This window comes from Mastomys coucha, unplaced genomic scaffold (genome assembly GCF_008632895.1).
Source record: "Mastomys coucha isolate ucsf_1 unplaced genomic scaffold, UCSF_Mcou_1 pScaffold23, whole genome shotgun sequence".
NCBI lineage: Eukaryota > Metazoa > Chordata > Mammalia > Rodentia > Muridae > Mastomys > Mastomys coucha.
The window spans coordinates 69,909,486-69,931,528 of record NW_022196906.1 but is presented as its reverse complement, the minus strand read 5'-3'; the positions used below and the strand labels follow the sequence as shown (position 1 = coordinate 69,931,528).

The 22,043-nt window shown below is 46.4% G+C and overlaps 1 protein-coding gene across 1 annotated transcript in view; it reads right to left on the bottom strand.

The window, feature by feature from the left end:
- Myo5c (myosin VC) overlaps nucleotides 1–22,043 on the bottom strand; it is an 82,718-nt gene that overhangs the window by 24,108 nt on the left and 36,567 nt on the right. The window contains exons 13-25 of the mRNA XM_031345248.1: nucleotides 20,334–20,459; nucleotides 19,234–19,317; nucleotides 16,826–16,960; nucleotides 16,109–16,206; nucleotides 14,838–14,924; nucleotides 13,415–13,526; nucleotides 12,652–12,863; nucleotides 10,538–10,703; nucleotides 10,159–10,305; nucleotides 9,273–9,437; nucleotides 7,121–7,214; nucleotides 6,079–6,142; nucleotides 311–491 (exon numbers count right to left, since the gene is read on the bottom strand). Coding sequence (XP_031201108.1) covers nucleotides 311–491; nucleotides 6,079–6,142; nucleotides 7,121–7,214; nucleotides 9,273–9,437; nucleotides 10,159–10,305; nucleotides 10,538–10,703; nucleotides 12,652–12,863; nucleotides 13,415–13,526; nucleotides 14,838–14,924; nucleotides 16,109–16,206; nucleotides 16,826–16,960; nucleotides 19,234–19,317; nucleotides 20,334–20,459 — 1,671 coding nt within the window. The remainder of the gene's footprint in view (nucleotides 1–310; nucleotides 492–6,078; nucleotides 6,143–7,120; nucleotides 7,215–9,272; nucleotides 9,438–10,158; nucleotides 10,306–10,537; nucleotides 10,704–12,651; nucleotides 12,864–13,414; nucleotides 13,527–14,837; nucleotides 14,925–16,108; nucleotides 16,207–16,825; nucleotides 16,961–19,233; nucleotides 19,318–20,333; nucleotides 20,460–22,043) is intronic.

Genomic DNA, 22,043 nt, shown 5'->3' with positions numbered 1-22,043 from the left:
CTGTGACTCAGACTCTCACTTCCCAAAGGCTGTTCCCAAACACTAGGTAACACCCCTTCCCCTGCCACCCAGGAATCCAAGATAACCTGAGTACCAGCTACTCAACCTCCTCATTTTGCCTGAGTCTGTAAGAATGGTCCCTAGCAATGCCTCACCTGAGCTTTCTTTAGAATTCCTCCATAGTGTCAATAAATCTCTTAACAAAAGAACAGCCCATCTAGACTCCCCCCCACCCCCGAATCTGAGGCATTTCCACTGTTTCTTTGTAGATCAAGAGCATCCACTGGAGGATCTCGAAGGCAGCACACACCTTTGCCTGCTTGCTTAGGCGGGCCACCTCTCCCTTCAGACTGTCAGAGGTGACCCGTCCCTCCTCCAGCTGGTAATGCAGCTGCGACCTCTCATCCTTGAGGGCTTTAATTTCTTCTCTCAGAGACTCTATCTGTTTCTCATAGGCTTGTGTTTTTAGCTCAAAACTTTTTTCAAGAAGTCTAGATGGTAAAAGAAGAAAATATAACTTAGAGTCATTCTTATAGTCTTTGAACAAGACAATATACAATGTTATGAAAATATTGAGGAGGCACCGCAATGCCACAGGAAGAGGTGGGTTAGGATCCACTGTGGCCATCAGAGAGGCTAGTTTCCTGTTCTCTTAGTCTAGATCACCCAGTGTGAGGAACTCTATGAGGATCACAAAGCACAGGACAGAGAGGCATAGTGGGTGCTGGGGCTTGCGATCTCAAAGCCACAACTGGGTTCCATACTGTTCCCTGGGTAGGATGTACGTCCCTCAGCAGAGACCTGGCATATTCTGTCAACTCCTGGCCCTTCTAAGTTCTCAGGACCCCCCAGGGGTCTGATTTAAAAAATACAGGTGCAGGATATAATATCTGTCCCAACACTGGAGGTAACTGGGACCAGCGGGACTCAGGCACACAGGAACTCTGCCAGCCCAGTGGCATGGGTTTCTTCAAGTCTGTCTGGGCTAGTCTGCCCGAGCAGACTTTGGGCACAAATTTTGCAGCTAGTCCCAAAACACCCAGAGGAAGCTCCACTCCCAGGTGCTCTAACATGCCCAGGATCAGAGGATTGTAGGTGAGGACACAACATCTGTCCCAACACTGGAGGTAACTGGGACCAGCGGGACCCAGGCACCTCGGAACTCTGCCAGCTGCCCAGTGGCAGGGGCTGTTTCTAGTATGTCTGGGCCGGTACTCTGAGCAGACTTTGGGCACAAATTTTGCAGCCAGTCCAACAACACCCAGAGAAAGCTCCACTCCCGGGTGCTCTAACCGGCCCAGGATCACAGGATCACAGGATCCCAAAATCACAGGATCACAGAGATAGCTTGACTGAGGAGTTCTGACACAACCAGGATCACAGGTAGGACAGACACCAGTCAGATTTAGCCAGGTCAGGAAGCACTAGAGATAACCAGGTGGCCAGAGACAAGTATAAGAAAATAAGCCAAAGATCTTGGCATCATCAGAACACAATTCTCCCACTACAGCAAGTCCTGGACATACCATCATACCAGAAAAGCAAGATTCAGATCTAAAATCACTTCTCATAATGATGATATAGGACTTTAAGAAGGACATAAATAATTCCCTCAAAGAAATACTGGAGAACACAGGTAAAGAGCTAGAAGCTCTTAAAGAGGAAACACAAAAATCCCTTAAAGAACTACAGGAAAACACAATAAAACAGGTAAAGGAAATGAACAAAACCATCCAGGATCTAAAAATGGAAATAGAAACAATAAAGAAATCACAATGGGAGACAACCCTGGAGTTAGAGAACCTAGGAAAGAGATCAGGAGTCATAGATCAAGCATCACCAACAGAATACAAGGGATAGAAGAGAGAATCTCAGGGGCAGAAGACACCATAGAAAACATTTAACATAACAGTCAAAGAAAATGCAAAAAGCAAAAAGCTCCTAACCCCAAACATCCAGGAAATCCAGGACACAATGAGAAGACCAAACCTAAGGATAATAGGCATAGAAGAGAGTGAAGACTCCCAACTTAAAGGGCCAATAAATATCTTCAACAAAATTATAGAAGAAAACTTCCCTAACCTAAAGAAAGAGATGCCCATCAACATACAAGAAGCCTACAGAACTCCAAATAGACTGGACCAGAAAAGAAATTCCTCCCATCATATAATGATCAAAACATCAAATGCACTAAACAAAGAAAGAATTTTAAAAGCAGTAAAGGAAAAAGATCAAGTAACATATAAAGGCAGGTCTATCAGAATTACACTGGACTTCTTACCAGAGACTATGAAAGCTAGAAGATCCTGGGCAGATGTCATACAGACCCTCCTAGAACACAAATGCCAGCCCAGGCTACTATGCCCAACAAAACTCTCAATTACCATAGATGGAGAAAACAAGATATTGCATAACAAAATGAGATTTACACAATACCTTTTCACAAATCTAGCCCTACAAAGGATAATAGATGGAAAACACCAACATAAGGAGTGAAACTACACCCTAGAAGAAGCAAGAAAGTAATCTTTCAACAAATCCACACAAACCTAATTCCACCTCTATAAACAAAAATAACAGGAAGCAACAATTACTTTTTCTTAATATCTTAATATGAAAACTAATATTACCAAATTACCCTAATTGATTCTAATTCAAAATTATGAGGAATTGGAAATTTGTTGATTGTTATCCAATGGTCTCTTTTGGTAACTGGAGAAATAGGGCCAATATTGTACAATCCATATACACTTTCTGCTTGTTTGTATGTGACAGTGTCTTGCTGTGTACAACATAATGGTCTTGAAATCTTGCTTCTCCTATTTCAGCCTCTCTATTAGTAGGATTGTTTATTTCATGTTTTTACACTATACTATGGTTTTCAGAACAGCTTACATATTTCAAAAGTTTATACAGCCAAAAGAAATGTAGACAATTAACTTGGGAGGTGGCTTGTAAGAGAACAACGAAGAGTGAGACTGAATGCTTTCCTTGATGTTTGTTACTCTTTCTCTGAGATGAATGCTTTTCAGAATCATCACAGACAATGAACCAGATTCTTACCCTCACCTAATGTCTGTGTCACTCTCCAAGCAGAACCATTGTTCACTGAAACAGTTGATGAATGACTTCATGGATAGATCATCTTAACACACACACCATTTCTTAAATGAATGTAACCTGTTCTCTGTGGGCTGAGAATGAAGACAATCACTCAAGTCAATTAGCTTTGACCATAGCAGGAAATCTTTATCCAAAAATCATGCCTACAATTCATTTCTTGGTGCAGCAGACCTGTCAACTCTCAGCTTAGCTACAATGGAGATAAAATCCTTTAGTGATGTTGAGGTCATTGAAGTACAGTCTTATTACAATGAACTCCAATGTCTAAAAATTGTTCTTATTTTGGGCTTGTACCACAGTAAGAGACAAGATTTTAAGCTCTACTAAAAATGAAACAAAAAGACTTTATCTATTTATGTTCATTAAAAAATACTAATAGTGATATGTTATTTTTAAAATATACAGTTAATATGTTTGGAGTTATTTCAAATTTATATTGAGAAAAATGTATGTATTTTCAGTACTGCTGTAGATAAGCATCTACATAAGACTGTTCAATTGACTGTTGTTTTATATCAAACAATTTTTATAATACTCATTTTTATTGTTACAATGTTTTATAAAATTTAAAGAGTATGACAAAATAAAAAAATGAAAGGTATTACAGTTATTGAATGGGGGGTCTCTGGGAGGAGCTGGGGTACAAAAGGGAAACAAGAATGTGATATAATTCTATTTACTTATTTTAAATGTTAAAACATTCAGATAAATTGAAATCATGTATCTTTTCTCATCATAATACAATAAAACTTAAATCAATAAAAAAAAATCTATTTGAAGGGCAGAGTGTATCCAGAAGTAGCTTTGAATTTTTGGGGGCTGGGATAGAAAAAAAATACAGGTGCAGCATCCCAAATCCCCCTAACTAAATCAGAAATGCTAAAATCCAAAATTACACCATCAGTGTGCTAATGAGAGGTTTCTATCTTTGAAACATTTAGGATTTGGGACTGAGGGAGGAGGGGTGCTCTCTTAGTGATGTCTATGCCAAGTCTCCAAAATATGAAAAACTGAAACAAAACCCTTCTGGCCCCAAGTTTCTGAAAAGGAACATAAGCAGTGGACCATTTCTATATCCAGGGGTCGTGCCTTCCAGGACATTTAAGGATTATCTATCCATCATCCATCCATTCATCAACCATCCACCATCTATCTATCTATCTATCTATCTATCTATCTATCTATCTATCTATCTATCTATCTATCTATGTATTTACGTGTCTCTATGTGTGAAAGTAGGTGTTTATGTGTGAGTATACGCACATGTGTACCCTGATGCTTGCGCCTTTGCACATGGAGGCCAGAAGAGGGCATCACACCCCTCCAAGTTAGAGATACAGGTGTCTTTGGACACCCAGCTTACATGAGTGCTGGGATTTGAACTCTGGTCGTTCAGCAAGCACTCTTAACCATTGAGCCATCTCTCAAGTCCTTGTTTTTAAGAATTTTAGAATGTATTTTGGCAAAAGCCAGGTGTCCCAAAGTATGTGGAAACTGAATTCCTTGTGAGAGGGTCACTGAATTGAAGAGGTAATGACAAACTAAGATGACAACTATAAAGAGACACATGACACAGACAAACTTTGCTTATTCTACAGGGTCTGGTCAGAACGGAGACAGCCCCAGGGGCTCTGTGAGCCTCCTGCAGCTTCTTGATGCTGGGATGCCGATCCAGAGCCTTGATTGATTTGCTCTAATAGCCCAAAGGAGGAGGCTTTGAGGAAGACACCCATGCTCTGCAAAGATTTCTATTTCATCTCTTTTTGTAGATGTTAATAAACCTTTAATCTTTGTAACACCTTCTCCGCCCCCCCCAACCTCCTAAATGACTACAGTATTCTCAAGAGGGCAGTAAAAACCAAAAACAAAACTAAACCTGGAGTCTGAGGCACAACAAACCTCAGATGGGAAGCCTGAACCTGTTGGGTCTGCCAGTAGTTTGTGCCTCTGAGGATTGTGCAGGAGCCAAGGATACACAGATAGATGACCAGGGGCCAAATGGAGTTGTGAGGAGGCCTAAGGCAGACATAGTTTTGTTCACTTCACAGGCCTGCACAGCCTCACTCAGACAGGGCAGAAGGGAGCTCAGGGTAACCGGTGCAGTCTTTGGAAATCTCCTTACCCACCTGCTTACCTAGACTATGGTTTTCTGCTAACTGCATAGAGAAGCAGTACCTCATCATCCCAGGCTTCCCTGGGTCTGTCTCCCAAGAAACATGATGAGAACATTCCACATCTCCCCAGCCTTCTGACATGTCCCCTACTTAGATCTATAAACCATGGACTCCTTCTGAGAAAAGGAGCCCAGACTGGAATCTCTAATAATTAGCAAATGGTTTATAATTGAGATCGGAAGGGGGCTGATCCAACCCAAGGCCATGGGACCAGTGAGGATCCATCAGCTGGAGTGGTGTGGACAGTTCAGAGCATGGGCATCATTTGAGACTGTACATTGTAGAACTGGGACCTCGAGAGTCTAAAAATCCCACTTCTTCAAAACATCCAACCCCTACCTGCCAGGATCTGGGTTATATTAGCTACAAGCTGAGAAGCAAACTAGAAAAGAGCAGAGAGTGAATGGGGATGTAGCTCTGCTGATGGAGGACTTGCCCAGTGAGCTCAAGAGCTCAAGGCCCTGGGATCCACTCCCAGCAATGCATAACCCAGCAGTGGTGATGCACAGAGAGAGAGGCAGCAGATCAGAGGTTCAAGGACATCCTTGGCTATGTAGGAGGTTCAAGGCTAGCCAGTGATACCTGGGATCATGTCATAAGCAAACAAACAAAAAAAAGATAAGACCAGACAAGGGAAGGGAAGACAAGGGAAAGGAAGGGAAGTGGGGAGAGAAGGGGAAGGGGGAATAGGAGGGAAGGGAGGGAGAGAAAAGCAGAAAGAAAGGGAAGGGATGGACCAGCTGAGGGAGGGACATGGTGGCCTGAGGCAAGCATTTCTTACAGTCTCTGCTGTTCTTCTTTCTGCAGGTCATCAAACAGCTGCCTGGTGAGCTTGTCCATTTTTTCTGTAGACAGAGAACAATCTTTGAAACAAATCTGCAAGACAATGTCTTAAGTGTCTCACACTCCAGAACCACCTAGGGGGGGTTGTTACTGCCGAGACCCAAGGTGAGGCAACATGCAATTCTTCATAAACTAGAGAAGTAGGTTAGGGGCTTCAGAAACAACAACTCAAATAAAATTATCCACCCAAGCATGCCACTGGTACCAAACAGGCAGTTTTTCAGTTACATTCCTGAAGTTGCCCGCCTCCCCCCCCACCCCCCCACCCCCAGTCCCAGCAACCACTCAAGGATGGTATAATAAAAGCATTTCAGTGGGGTTAGCCCCTCCCTGCTCAGGTTCCAGGTTCTTCCTTGACATCTCTGCTCTTCACTGACTCTAGAGGACTCCAAAGCCTGGGCCACGGTCAGGGTGCGCCTTCTTGCTGGAACCCCAGAAGTCGCGTCCTATCCTGGCCTAAAGGCACTGGCTACCTTCCCTCCATCTTGGGCTACTCCTCCACTCAGCCCTGCACCCCAGGCCTGGTGCCCCTTGAGTCCACATGCTGTACAGAGCATGTGCAAGGTCTCTCTGGCCACTCATGAGACTCTTACACACTTGCATACAACACATACATACACTCACATGTTCAAAGACACACACACTCATACATACATCTCCACATACTTGCACACTCATGAAGGCTCATGAACACTCTTACTCATACACTCACATACTCTTACACATACATTCTCATACACATTCAAACTCTCACCCACTCACACACATATGAACAACACAGTACACACAAACATGCAATACACTACATGCTCACACTCTCTTCCTTGGGTAAAACCTCAGGGGTGCTGGTTATGAGGCACAGACAGGGTGAAGTGCGCACCTTTTATACACACTTATCCCCTTGATGCACGATGTTCCAACTACACACTGGAGAGACCCCATTGTACCCACAGTGCTGAGTGACACCCAGCGCCGGCTACCTTTCAGCTCCTCAGACTTCTCTTGCAGTTTCTGCTCTGCTCGCTCTCTCTGTAACTCCAGCTCCGCATTGTGCTTCTGCAGCTTTGACAATCTCTAGTGAAGGGAAGGGACATGAGGAGACCTTGGAGAAGTCCCTGCCACTGGCCTGGGTGACAAGCTCAGCGCTGAAGTCTACATATGCTTGGCTCGGCCAGTGCTAACTGCCTGCGCCAGTCACAGAAAGCAGGGACCCAAGGGGACTGACTTCAAATCAGACATCACTCCTCACCTCCCCAGCCATGACAGCTGACATCTCGGAGAAGAGCTCAAGTCCAAGGGATGTCTCAGGCCTTTCCCGAGTTCTGGGTACCCAGGGTAGTTTAACAACTAACACCTTAGTTCACAACATGCTACGCACACTTGTCTACTCCAGTCACATCCAAAATATCGGGGATAAAATCCTGATTAAAGGATAAGAGGCAATAAGAATCCAAAAGGATTCTGTGCCTCCTGGATTTCAGACTAGTCGCTGGTATCCCCTAACTCAGACGTGTTCCAGATTAGTCTTTCCAATCGTCAACAAGGCCTCATAATAAGGTATAAAGGTACCCCAAGAAATGATTTGTAAATGGTTAAGATTGGGCATTGTCTCCTGGCCGACCCAATGTTTCCAACTATCCTAGTTTAATGTTTTATGTACTAGAGAGTAATTGAAGGGTTTCCCTCACTCTAGGACATTAGCTAAAAGTGTTAGGTTGGGACTCCCCTCTGCCTGCCTCCAGCAAGAACCAGAGAATTAGCATAATACCTCAACTGAGAGGGCTCCACTCCTCTTCCTCCTGCTTCACACCTAGCTACCAGACCTTGCTGACCTCGGTGTGGGGGTCACTTGCCTACTTCAGTCTAGCACTAGGACTGGAAGGAGAAGAAGGACTTGGACTAGGACAAGGAGAAGGACTAGCACTAGAACTTAGATGGGCTAAGACTCAGATTCATGCATCCCGCAGTCTCCCGGGCCCAGAGCGCTTGGGCCCTGGGGATACAACACCAGTTCAAAGGAGATAGCTGCTGCTTTAGACTCAGTATGTTTCAGATAGCCTCAGAGGTACCTCAACTATTGAGCTGCCAGATTTACCATCTCTCTTTTGCAATGTCTGTAAAAGTCTAATGCCATTTCTAAAAAATACATTTAGATCTTATACTTCATGTGTCTGCCATCATTTCTTCACCTATGCCTTGTCGACCTGACTAGGACCCCCGCTTCTCCTGCGGGTTGAGGGAGGCCCAGATCGGCCGGCCCGTGGCAACAACACAGGGTGGATTCACATTTTGAGACTGTTGTGACTCAGAGGAGGGGGGAACAGGGCACAGTCTGTTATTTCAGCCTCTCTTGATGACAGGCCTCAGGGCTGGAAGTGTGGATGCCTTGGTGGGGGAGTGCCATGACTGGAAGAGCCAGCAAGGGCCACAGCAGCAGTATGGGTGCCCCATGCACTAGGTCACAGAGAGGGCATAGGGAAGCCCTCTGGGGACTTATGGCTACTGATGTGGGAGCCTCAAGACTTTGGAAGGCACAAGAGAACAGACAGTAACGAAAAGAAGCTCTGTTAGAGAATGCTAGAATGCATCTGTTCATGTCTGTGTGGGGCCCATGGTGGACACTAGCTAAATGATCTTACATGAAAACTTTAGCCTTAAATCTTTTTCCAGCCCCCCCCCTTTGTCATTTCTGCTTTAAACAGGAGAAAACAAAAGTTCAGAGGATCAGTGACTCAGCCAAGCTGCACAACTAGCCAGCAGCAAAGTTAGGCTATTAATCAAGGATGTTTGGATTTCTCACTAAACCACAGAGATAAAAATCTTCCCCAGATCCTAAGTCAAAGGTCAGGGAAAGGAGGCCTTCAGGGCCCAGGCAGATGGACAAGTGACAGAGGAAAGAGAGGAAGCAGCCAGCTGTGCTCTTTGGGCCTTGTGTCAGCTTGTAAAGGCAGACAGGGCAGGAAGCTGACCCCTTCCCTAAGCACATTTCTCCTCAGAGTCCAGTCCTCTGGGCTCCCTTGTCAGTGTCGTGAGGCCCCACTTTACTGCAGCACAGGCACCATCTGTCTGCTCTCCCATCAGAGACAGGGAGGCAGACACCGCCCCTCGCCCCTCGTGTGGCACACTCCTGACCTCCTCCACCGTGTCCCTGTATCTCCGGCCCTTCTCTTCATAGCTGTGCCGGTGGGTAGCTGCTTTTTCCAGCTCTGCTTCCAGCTTTTGAACCTTCTCCAGATCACCAACCCGCAGAGCGGCCAGGCTGGTCAGCTTCTCCACCAGCCCATGGTTCTCTCTATTCTAGAGGAAGACTCAGAGGTCAGAGGTTAAGTTCAGAATGAAGCAGCTGCTGCATTCGTGCCTCACACTCCAAGGTGGCATCTATCGACAACAGTCACCTTTACCACAAGTGACATTTACTGGCCTCTTCACAGAGAACTGCCTGAGGTGGATCCTTCCTGAGCTGGTGACTCTCATCACACGTGGCCTATCTGCCTCTGGGGCTCCACAACTTTAATGCTCAAGGCTGAATTGTGTTACTCTCAAAAAAAAAATCATATGCTGTACCTTCATCCACAGAGCCAGGGTATGACTATTTGAAAACAAAAACAAAAAGCTTCTTAAGAGGGAACTTGGGTATCTCCAGTGACCATGGGGTGGTCTTTGGCAGAACAGCTGGTTCATTCAAGATAGACTCACAGAAGGCAGGGGGAAGAGCTGCCTCCAAAGCCAAGGTGCTTTGGGATTCTAGAATCCACAAAAATGCCAGGTGGGCATGGTGGCATGCCTGTAATTCCAGCCTTGGAAGGCAGAACCAGGGGGTTTCTAGAGAAAGCTGGCTAGTAGGAGTTACTAGCAATGTGAGTGAGCTCTGGGTTTGATTGACAGTCCTTGCTTCAAAAACAATAGAGTGATCAAACCTGCACACACACGTGTGTGCACTTACATATACTCCCTACATATATATGAACATGCACACATACACACACACACACATGCACCGACGCGTATGGATGCCTACCTGATCCTCCAGCTTCTTCTGCAAGCGCTGGACCCTGTAAGTTAGCTGAATGTTGAGCACGAACCTGCGGATGTTCTGGAATCTGCGCCGGGCCAGCCACGCCCTCGCATACTTCTGAAGGATCACTGCCTTGTGCTCCTGCAGCAACTGGACAAGGAGCTTTGTGAAATGTCAGCCAGACCTCCTGTTTCTCTCTGTAGGGTCCTTCACCACTGGGAGAGCCAGCCCCGGAGCACTTGCACAGTGTAGACCGGGAGTTTCCCATTATCGACCCACTGAGCCTTCATCCCAGACTTTTGAAGCAACTTCTCGGGCAAACCCCTGGGGCAGTGAGGATACCTCTCTCACCAGAACCCCGGAGCCTAAGTCCACCCCATACCTTCCGGTACTGCCTCCTGGCTAGGAAGCCCCTGGTGTGTGCCTGGATGGTGATGGTTGCCACACGAATCAGCTGGTACAGGTTACGGACTAGGTAGCCTCGGCAATGCTTCTGGAGGATGATGGCTGCCCAGGCCTCCTTCAAAGCAGTGGCAGTGATGGCCTTCCTTGGGTGAAGAGATGGCAGTGTGAGTGGGTGGCCAGAGCCTCAGCCTTCACCACGAACCAGAGAGTGGGTGGCACCTTTCAGTGACAGGGCTGGGAGCTTCTCAGGTTCTTATATCTCTACCATCAAATAGTTCATCCTGATGCATCTTCAGGCCCGTCTGTGCTTACCCTGACCTCATTGTGGCTCTGAGGAGCCATGTGGGATCCCCTATACAGGGTCTGCTTGGGCCACTTAATACACAGGCACACATGGGTGCACAGGCTCACAGCGCAGGTTCAGAGAGACTGTGATGACGAGACAGTGCCCCGGGACCCTGCTTGCTCATCCGTCCATTTGTGGAAGATGGGTTGGAAGCTGCAGATCTGGAGCTGGCAGACTATGATCTGTAGGTCAAATTGGCTATGCCTGAGATCATCAAGCCTCAGAGGAACACACCTGGAGCTAGCCTCTGGCAGGTTCCCAGAAAGTTCACGAGCTGGACATTTGACCCTTGCTTGTTTTGTGACTGTAAGGGGGTGGCCTGGTGATGTGGCCTCTGACATAGTTCAATAGGAGTGAGAGCCAAGGGGAGTGGGTTTTATCCTTTTTATCTTCAAATGTATCTTCTTATGTGTATGACAGCATGGTACATATGCACAGGTGTGTGGCTCATGCTCACAAGGAAGCCAGAGAAGAATGTGATGTTCCTACTCTCACTCTCTGCCTTATTCACTTGAGACTAGGTCTCTTGTTGAAACTGAAGCTAGGCTAGTGACCAGCAAGCCCCAGCCGTCTTCCTGCCTTCCTGGTTATAGGCATGTGTGGACAAGCCCGGCTGTTTTTATATGGTGCTTGGATACAAGCTGTCCTTAGTGGTTAAACCTCCAGCAAGCACTCTCCCCTGCAGCCCTTATCTACTTACTTATTTAGAGACAGGGTCTTGCTACGAAGTCTTCACTGGCCTACTACTCATTATGCAGCCCAGCCTGGCCTCAAACCCAGTCTTTTCCTGACTCAGTCTCCTGAGTGCTAGGATTACAGGATACACTGCCACACTTGAAGAGAGTGGATTTATATAGAGAGAGGAAACCCCAGGCACTTGGTCCCTCTTCCACATGGCTGTTTCTGGCTACTTTCTTGGTCACACTGTGCCACAATACAACACAACAACAAAAGAGGCCATTATCAGAGGCTAAAACAACTAATACTCCAAAACTGTATCTGAATAAATCTCTTTTCTTTATAAAGTGTCAGGCCTCAGGCCCTTTCTTACAGCTACAGAAAACAGACTTTCAGGCTATAATGGCAGAAGTTGAATCAGAGGTATGAACTGTTAAGGCCTCCAATAGTTATTATCTGGCCCCACACTGAAAAATGTTAGCCAGGCAGTGGTGGTGCGCACCTTTAATCCCAGCACTTGGGAGGCAGAGACAGGCGATTTCTGAATTCGAGGCCAGCCTGGTCTACAGAGTGAGTTCCAGGACAGCCAAGGCTACACAGAGAAACCCTGTCTTGAAAAAAAAAAAGAAAAATGTTTTAACATCTGCCTAAACTATAGGAAGTAAACATAGGCTCTTCTCTTCAGAATGTCAGAATATGTAGAATAGGAGAAGTCCATGACAATGAAAATTTATGAATGATCAAGAAATATAAGTAAAATAACCATGGAATAATCTCTATATTATATTGTAGAAAAAGAAAAGCCGTCCTGCCTGGGAAGAGCTGGCACACAAGACAGGCCCTTCTCATATCCAGGCTCGTCATGGTCACTGGTGGGGACTTCTGACTCACACCTGTGTCCATGGAGCAAGACAAGGGGCTTCGTCCTCAGCTGATCCTCCTCATGGGTACGTCGACAGACAAAGCCCTGTGGTCTAGCTGCTGTCCATGGGTCCAGTGTACCCCGCTGTTCGTCAACATGGGAAGTAATGGATATAACCCCAGTGCCACCTTCCTCGTCCACTCACCTCACTGTCTGCTGACCCCGGAAGTACTGCTGGATAGTCAGGGCAGCTCGTCTCTCGCGGAGGAACTTCCGCCGCTGCAGCCAGCCCCGCACGTGCTTTTGAATCATGATACAATCCTGTCTCAGTTTATCCAAGCGGAGTTTCTCTAAATAAGCCACTTGCCCTGCTCTGAAGAAAATTTTGGTTCTACCAAACTGATACTGGTTAGAATCCTGGAAGAGAAGAAAGATAGAACTATAAAATAAAGTTTGTCTTTTTTTTTCAATTTGAGAGAGTCAAAAGATTCTCAAATCATTGGTATTATTTATGCACAAGGAAGAAAAAAACAGAATCACAATCTAGAAACTTCTACTTCAAGGTGCATATTGTTTTCTGTCTTGGTTTTGGGTTCAAGTCCCTGTCCCATCTCCTGGCCATCATAGCTTGCCATCTTCACAACCCTATTCCATTTCCTGACTGTCATAGCTTGTCATCTCCTTTCTGTCCCAACTCGCCACCTCAGCAATGATCTCAATTCATGCTGAGCAACACACTTTTGCTGGGTTAGTGCCTCATCGGATTGTGTCCTGTGACCCGGACTCCTGGAGGATGGTATTGGATCATGGGAGGATGGCTGTGGAATCCAGGGTTTGGATCTCCACAGGAGATGCCGGCTGTTAAGGGATCTTGCCACAGGGGACATGACTGCTGCTATCTTACTAGCACATGAAGGGATACGCTTGAGAGGAATACTGCTGGAAAGAGCCCAGCAGGCAAGACCAACCTGGATGAGCCTGTGCAAAACCACCTTGCACACTTCCTTCTTATCACTCAGGGACAGCTCCTGCTGGGTCATGAGGATGCCATAGCGGCTGTAGAACTCGAGGTATGTCCACCTGAGAAATCAGAGAGAACAGGGCAGGTGTATCATGGGGAGGTTCTTCATGCTGTGCTGCACCACCCCCAGCCACTCCCCACTCTCACGGGGGACATGGAGGAGCCTGCTCTGGTGACCCTCTCTGTGTCACCACCAAGACCACCCAGCATGTGTATCTTCTCTATGAACTGATTTAACCAATCCTCCGTCCCTCTGACCCTCCTCAGCTCCCGTCCTGACAAGGCAGCTGGGATCAGCAGTGGCAGCTGAGATGGGGGCTGGGTTACTGGTAGCTTCTGAGATACTCATAGCACTTGTGTCACAGTTTTGACATTCCATATTTCCCAAAGACTTGGATGTGGAAGGCTAGGTCCTTAGTGTGGTATTCAGAGGTGAGGCTCTTGAAAGAGATTGAATTGTGAGGGCTCTGGCCTAACTAATGGGTTAGCTCAAGGATGGAGTCTGAATTTGATGCTATTCTTGGGGGTGGTGGTGGGAGGAGTAGAAACCAAGAAGGAGATAGGGCTGGGTTGGAGGCAGTAGCTCACTGTGGGTATGGCTTTGTCCCTTCTTATCCCTCTGACTGCCTCTTGCCTGCAGTGAAGTAGACCACTGTGGTCCACACGTACCCCTTGCCACAATGCTGTGCCCAGAAGCAGCAGAGCCAAATGGCCATGGAATACAACCTTTGACACCATAAGCCAAAATAAATGCATCTCCCTCATCTCCTTGGAGATTTTTGTCACGATGAAGGAAGGTGGGTACTTCTCACCTGTCCCTCTCCCATGATAATGCACCTTACAAAATGCAAAGCATGCAAAAAAAAAAAATATCACCACCACATTCTCTGTTTTCAGCAAACACTTGAATGAGGACTGATAACTGTCAGGTCCTAAGTGGACCACCTCAAAGGTGGTGTCATGGATGGTATCCCAAAGGACAGCCTGGGCTTAGCTCGGGCTGGACTCTGACTGGGGAAACAGGAGGATGGCTCCCAGCTATCAGGCAAACAAAAACTTGAACTCAGTATTCCTCAGGAATCAGTGAAGCCACTTTCTGTTTGCCAGGAAAAGCGATTGCTTCCCTTATCTGTCCCCTACAGTCAACCACTTTCCACAAGGGCCATCCAGTTCCTGTTTAACTCAACTAAGTCTTCACACTACCTCCTGGGCTACTAAGTCCACACCCATCTCTCATGTACACATGCACACATGCATGTAGGCATTCAATTCCCAAACACACACACTAAACCAGTTTGATTCCTCCTGATTAAACTTTCTATCAATGGATGTGGTCCCCTTTGGTGGCTCTGGAACTCACAGCAACCTACCTGGAAGGATAGCTCTGGGCACTGATTCGAATTGTTTCTAAAACGCCACAGGCTCGCAGCTGCTGGACAATCCGCTTGGAGTCAAACCTGAAAGCAATTTTATAATGTGTTAGGGCCTTGCAGCTATGGAATGACGTAGACCATGTGCATAGGGAGGCCTGGACTTCAGGCCCCCAGGCAGTAGGATTCAGCCCCATTGTCCCTTCACCTCCAACACACATACAGAGCACAAGATGCACAGACAGAATGTTCTGGAATAGTCTCTCTGTGAAACAGTCTAGAAGCTGGGGGTGTAGAAGTAGGGGAAGGAGGTCAGGCCACTTTGTGGAGGAAAATATACATACCAACCAGGTAAAAAGATGTGTGGGCAGTAACATTCTAGCCCCTATCCAACGGAGGGATGCCCCTTACAAAGTACCCTACAGTAGCTTGGGGCACAGGTCTAACACTGTTGGTAGTCCACAGACACACATGCTCCCTTACATACACAGGGAGGCTGGGTCCTGGGTTTCTAATCTTGGCTTGCAGACAATCATTTCAAGCTGAGCTCCTTTGCTCAGCCCTGGAGATGAGGTGGTCTAACCAGAGAAGTGGTGCAAAAAAAAAAAAAAAAAAAAAAAAAAAAACAACCCTGCTTGAACCATTAAAGAACCCAGAAACAGGAAAGTTCATGAAAAATCTCAGAAAACTCCAAAATCTTGGTGATTTGAATGAGGAAAAGACTCCCACAGGCTAGGATTTTTGGTTTTGTTCGTTTGTTTTGAGACAGGGTTTCTCTGTGTAGCTCTGGCTGTCCTGGAACTCACTCTGTAAACCAGGCTCATCTCAAACTCAGAAATCCACCTGCCTCTGCCTCCCAAGCACTGGGATTAAAGGCATGCGCCACCACTGCCAGACATGACTTAGTCCCAGGTGGAACCTGTTTGGGAAGGTTATGGAACCTTTAGGAGTTGGAGCCTTGCTGTATGGAGGAAGCACACTGTGTGTGTGTGTGTGTGTGTGTGTGTGTGTGTTGGGGGGAGGGCGGGGGAGTGCTTGGAGAGTTTGTAGCCTTGGCCCTTTTGCAGTTTGCTCTCTCTGCTTCCTGCATGTGAACGGAGATGCTAGATCTTAGCTTTTTGCTCTGGGTGCCTGCTGCCTTGCCTCCTCCACCATTAGAGAGAATCTCCCTCTGGAACCATTAGCTCAAAACCTTTCTTCCCGAAGTTGCCTTTGGTCACCGTAGGATGTCACTTTTGCAGGGCTTTCCTTTCTGTGACAGGAATACTTACTCAAAGGGCATTTTCTCATCATTAGGCTTGATGCACCGGACGTAGTGGGGTGTGGTAGCATTGAGGGTTTCCATGAGCAAGTACAGAGAGCTGCGGAACTAGGGAGCAGGGCCAGAGATCAGAAGTTACTCTGTAACAACATTGCTTACGGCAAGATAATAAAGATGATCAGTAAGAAGAGGTAACTCTGGGGCTGGAGACATGGCTCAGTCGTTAAGAGAACTTGGGGCTCTACTGAAGGACTTCAGTCTTGGTCCCAGCACTCCCATTGTGTGGTTCATAGATGCCTGAATCTCTAGCTCCAGGGTATCCAACACCCTTTGCTGGCCTCTGTGATTACCTGTGTACATTCTACCCTGACAAATACACACACACAGCTATACACATAAAGAAAAGTTTTAAAAATTCTTTCAAAAGAAGAGGTAATTTCATACAAGCATCTGTCAGGGCAGGTTTTGCACTACGACTATGGTTTATAGGCGCATCCTACCTAACCAGGGTTCTCTGGCAGCAGAAAACTAATATACCATTTGACTCTTCACGGGTAGGGAGGGGGCACTGGGATGTGCTAAGTTGAAGTTAGGAGTTTAACGAATAGTTTGGAAGAGGCCTGCTGTCTAAAGCCAGGTCTGGGCTGTGGGGCCCACGGTTGTCTGGCTCCCCAGACCCTGGCCTTACTGATAGCCACCTCCTACCTCCCACCTCACTCCTGGGTACCTTGTTCCCAACTGTGGTCCGGAAGTGTTTGGTGTTTGGCTTAATGACCTGCTTTGCAGATTTAACTGTGATCATTGCCCCAAAAGGAGAAGACGGAACAGGGCTTTCTTGAAAAAAGGCGGCACAGAGAGGAAACTGGAAGGGAACAAGGGAGGGTTTTAGTATTCCCACCAGCACACACCAAATACACAATCATGACAGCTATCTCAATGAGAGGGTCCCGGGCGATGGCCCCAGCCACCTCCACAACCAGAACTCCATTATATAGGGAGGGCCTCCTGGACAGTGATACCCCTGGCTTCCTGGGACTGGGAGAGAGAGGACAGCTGTGCAAGTGTCTGTATGCATGCACTGCTCTATCTGGCGGAAGACGAGAGAAATCTCCTGCCCCTACTAGACTACCCTTTGGCTCAGCTAGACTCTCTTCACGGCCCAGCAACTCCTTTTTGCAGATCAAAGCCCTACTTATAAATCAAGGCCTTTAGAGTATTATCCGGCCACCCCCTCCCCCCCGCTAACAATGTTGAGTCCATATCCCTATATCTATGTGTATATGTGGATGCTTTCATGTATAGTGTGTGTGAAAGGGCATGTACACATGCATACGCATGCATATGGAAGCCAAAGGACCATCTTAGGTGTTGCATCTTTAGAACACTGTCAACCTTGTTTTTGAGGCAGGGCCTCTCACGGAGAGTTGGAGCTTACCCAAATCAGAGTACAAGAAGACCAGAAAATCCCTGTTTCTGCCTCCCTACTTGCTGAGGTTCCTCGTGTGTACCTGTTTTTGTTTGTTTGTTTGTTTGTTTTTACATGGGTTCTGGGACTCAGATTCAAGCTCTCATTATTGTATGGCAAGCACTTCCTGACTGAGCTAGCTCCTCAGACCCTTTGGGTTTTTGAGGCAGGGTCTCATGGTTTAGCCCAGCTGACCTATACCTAGTTATGAATGTACATCAGGCTGGCCTTGGTCCTGCCTCTGCTCTCTCATCTTTATTTGCTCCTTTTTTAGGGCATCCATACTCTGCTGTGCTTCAGCTGTCTCAAGGGTCTCGTCTTCAGTCGCTCTTCTTTCTTTTAAAGTGGACAACAGCCCTGTGCCCTTGGGCAGTGACTGAGTCAGGAGTTCCTACCTGTCAGCTCAGGAGACAGACCTAGTCTGTAAGATGGCTTCTAGACAGGACCCTGGGGTAAGCTTGGGGGCTGCCAGGAGATGGGAAAGTCAGGACCCGAATGCTCCCTGCCAGCTGCTTTGCTGAGTGTGGCATTTGTTTATACTCTTCAGGGCTATTGCCTGGGCTCCTTGAGGGAACTGTCAAAGGATCTTGGCCTCTAAAAAGGGGACTGGATCTTCTGAGAGAGGGAAATAAATGTGATTATAAAACAAAGACCTATCTATGAAATACCTTCTTCTTCAAGTTTTATCAGGAAAGGTTTGAAGTGGAAAAAGAAAATGGCCATGAGGCATTCATTTGGAGATAACGTTCATCACACCAAACAGTAGATTCTAGAACCTGATGCCCAAGGCCACACTCCTTGTACTTGGTTTGATTTTCTTTCTTTCTTTTTTTAATGTGTATGCAGGTGTGTGTGTGTGTGTGTGTGTGTGTGTGTGTGTGTGTGTGTGTGTGTGTGTGTGTATTGACACTGGGTGTGTCTTGAGTCATTCATTGCCTTATATTTTGAGATGAGATCTCTCACTGAACCTCTGGAGCTTAGCAACTTGGCCACTCTAGCTGGGCAGCAAGCGCCAAGGATCTGCCTGTCTCTGCTTTCTCGGTGCTGGGACTATAGGCAAGTGGTTTTTTTGTTCGTTTGTTTAGTTGGTTTGTTTTTTGTTTTCTGACATGGGTGCTGAGGATCCAATTTAAGTCCTCATGCTTGCAAGGCAGCCGTTTTACTCACTGACATCTCCCTAGCTCCTTCGTTTTGGATTTCTTTAGTGCCGTGGGCTTGTGTATGTGTGAAGGGACATGCCTTCCACTATGTGCCCCTGGGAAGACTCGTTCATCAGGCATGGTCACTGCTGTGTCCCCAGAAGTGAGGGAGTCTGTGGCCTGACCCCAGCTAGTCTCACATTCCTATGAGTCAGTGAAGGAGCCAGATGTGAACTGCGCTTTCCCGACTGGCCAGCTGTGTTAGCTGTCCCCTTTCTGTCGTCTGCATGTGTACAACTGGCAATGCTTTCAGATGCTAAAACATACTTTACCCCCAGTTCTAAAACAAATAGAATGTGGCGCATGGATATACTGGAATTTTATTCAACTTGGAAAAAGAAGGAAATTAAAAAACAAAAAAACAAAAAACCAAAAAACACTTGGAGGTGTTGCCCAGTAGCTCCTCTCTCTCCAACTCTACCCTTTCTTACACAATCAGCAGCAGCCAGTGCCCCTGGGAACCCTGCTAACCTTGCTTGCTCTGAGGATTTCAACCAGCATGTCATAGACAGTGTCTCTGTTCTTCTCCAGGAACCCTTCACACTGGTACTCCACCTGGGCAGAGAGAGGCCCGTTAGCCCAGAGGCCAGAGCATCAGGTACAAGCTTGTTTCTTCTCTCCTCTTCTTTCCTTTGTCACACATAGGATCAACCCCAGGGCTTTACATGCACTAAGCATGTATTCTAGCACTGAGTTATACTCCCAGGCCCTTGTGTGTGTGTGTGTGTGTGTGTGTGTGTGTGTGTGTATGTGTATGTGTGTGTGTCTGTGTGTGTACATGTGTGTGTACATATGTGTGTGCATGTGTGTGAGTGTGTGTGTGTGTGTGTGTGTGTGTGCGTGTATGCATGTGTGTGTGTGTTTGTTAGGTCTCAGGCAGTATATATATCCAGAAATGAATTCAATCTGGACTATAGAAGGATTTCTGGTGTTTATAAGCCAGTATTTCTCAGGAACTTGTGAGTCAAGTTTTGTTCCCTCAGAGGAAAGGTTGCTGAGCAATCAATCGCCTGAGTTTACCTGTCATGTCGGAGCTGGCTTCCTACACAAACCCCCAGGCTTGCTCCAGTTCATGGGCTTCTCTCCCACAGATACTTGTTCTTATAACCTGCTATTCTCTTCTACTTCTGCTCTTGCTATCTCACTATCTCACCAGTCTCTCTCTTTCTCTGTCTCTCTCTGTCTCTGTCTTTCTGTCTCTCTCTCTCTTTCTCACTATTTTCTTGCTATCTATCCACTATTCCCTCCTGCTATTCTTTCTTCTCTCAACGTTAGCCCAGGGCATGCCCAGTCTGCTTCTTTCTCTGCTCTGGACTCTTCCAGATACCTCTGGGTTTTTTTCTCTTTTACCTGCAGTAAAACCCCTTCTCTCTAATGGATTACAGATATGTGTCGCCATGCCTAGTTTGTCTTACAAAGGGACCTGGGGATTGAACTCAGGTCCTCATGTTTGTAAGACAAACACATTACTGACCTGCTGTCTCCCCAGCTCCCCGAAATGGGACTTGAATCCAATCACACCAGAAAAGTTCTGGCCTGGGTATGGCACATCTGTCAAGACGTCACTGTACCTTGTCAGCAAAATGTTGGATGATGAAGGATGAGTTTGACATTCGAGGCTTCTCGAATAAAGAGTTCTTGTTGACAAAATTGTTATACAGCTTTTGAAGCCAGTTTTCGTCGGTTCCATGAGGCAACTGGAAGAGAAGGCAAGGGAAATCTTGAAACGAGATGAAGGATGTCTAGAGGGAGGAAGAAGCTGATTTGGGGGCACCAAGGTCATCTGCTGCCTCAGGGAGCCACTGCAAGTCAGAGGACCTTCTTCCTCTAGGCCTGAGGCTCTCAACCTTCCAAATGTTTTGACCCTTTAATACAGTTATTCATGTTGGATGACCCCCAATCATAAAATCAGTTTGGTTGCTACTGTAAAACTGTAATGTTGCAAGCCGGGTGGTGATGGTGTATGCCTTTAATCCCAGGACTTGGGAGGCAGAGGCAGGTGGATTTCTGAGTTCGAGGCCAGCCTGGTCTACAGAGTGAGTTCCAGGACAGCCAGGGATACACAGAGAAACACTGTCTCGGAAATCAAAAAAAAAAAAAAAAAAAAAAAACAAACCAAACCAAAAAAAAAAAACCTGTAATGTTGCTATTGTTATGAATTGTAATATAAATACTTGTGTTTTCCATGGTCTTAGGTGACTCTTGAGAAAGGGTTGTTCAACTACCCCCAAAGGGTCACAACCCACAGGTTGAGAACCACTGCTCTAAGCAATTTTAAACATTCATATATCCTTGCCCTTATTAATCTTTATCCATAGTTATTTTTTTATAAACAAATATATGAAACATTTATCACAGTAGTTAAATGGCTATACCAGTGTCCCTTTAGGAAACCAAAGTCTGAAATGACCATGTCAATGTCAGGACTTAGGAATGAAGATTTCCATAACACAGAATAGGCAGTATTTTATTCTTTTTATAGATGCTTCAGAGTTCAAGGCAAGAGGAATGGGATGGGAGCCTGACTCCATTCCCAGTAGAATGGGAAGAACAAAACCAGGCGTGTATCTTCCCTACCTCTATCTCAGGGAAAAAAGATTTTATTTGGTTTTCCTGCCTCCTACAACCAAGGTCATACTTCCTCCAGTTAAGCTCCTGGAAAAACCTGTTTATAATGCTGGCCTTTAAACAGCACTGGTTACAGCCTAAACAGAGTGAATCCCATACTCCATCGTGGCTCAATGACTTCCAGGTCACCTTCAGTACTTACAAATACTTGAAGTCTACCTTAGCCTCAATACTCCTGCCTCTAGAACATTCTAGAACACTGGCTTGATGCCTGCAAGAGCTGGTATATAGGTGGTGCTGGAAAAGGTGATCAGGAAGGACCATGGAACCAAGAATTACAGGGAGAAAACCAGAGAAGTGGTAGCTTTATTGTGTGTAAAAATGAGGACATTATTTGCTCCAAGGCATGGTTGAGAGGAAGGTTTTTATTGTAGATATGAGGGAAGAGTGGAGCCAGAGGCATCTGGAAGAGTCTCAGGCTGAGAGAGAAAGTAGGAGACAGAATATGGCCAGCAGACTGAAGCAGGCCATGAGAGAGAGGAAGGAGAATGAGAGGGGAAGAGAAGAGAGAACGAAGAGAGAGGGGCGAGAGAGAGGGGGTCAAGAGCTGAAGGGAAGGGAAGCCCGTGAGCTGGAGACAGGAAGAGAAGAGAGAACCAAGAGAGAGGGGCAGGAGAGAGGGCCAGGAGAGCGCATAGCTGAAATGGATTGAG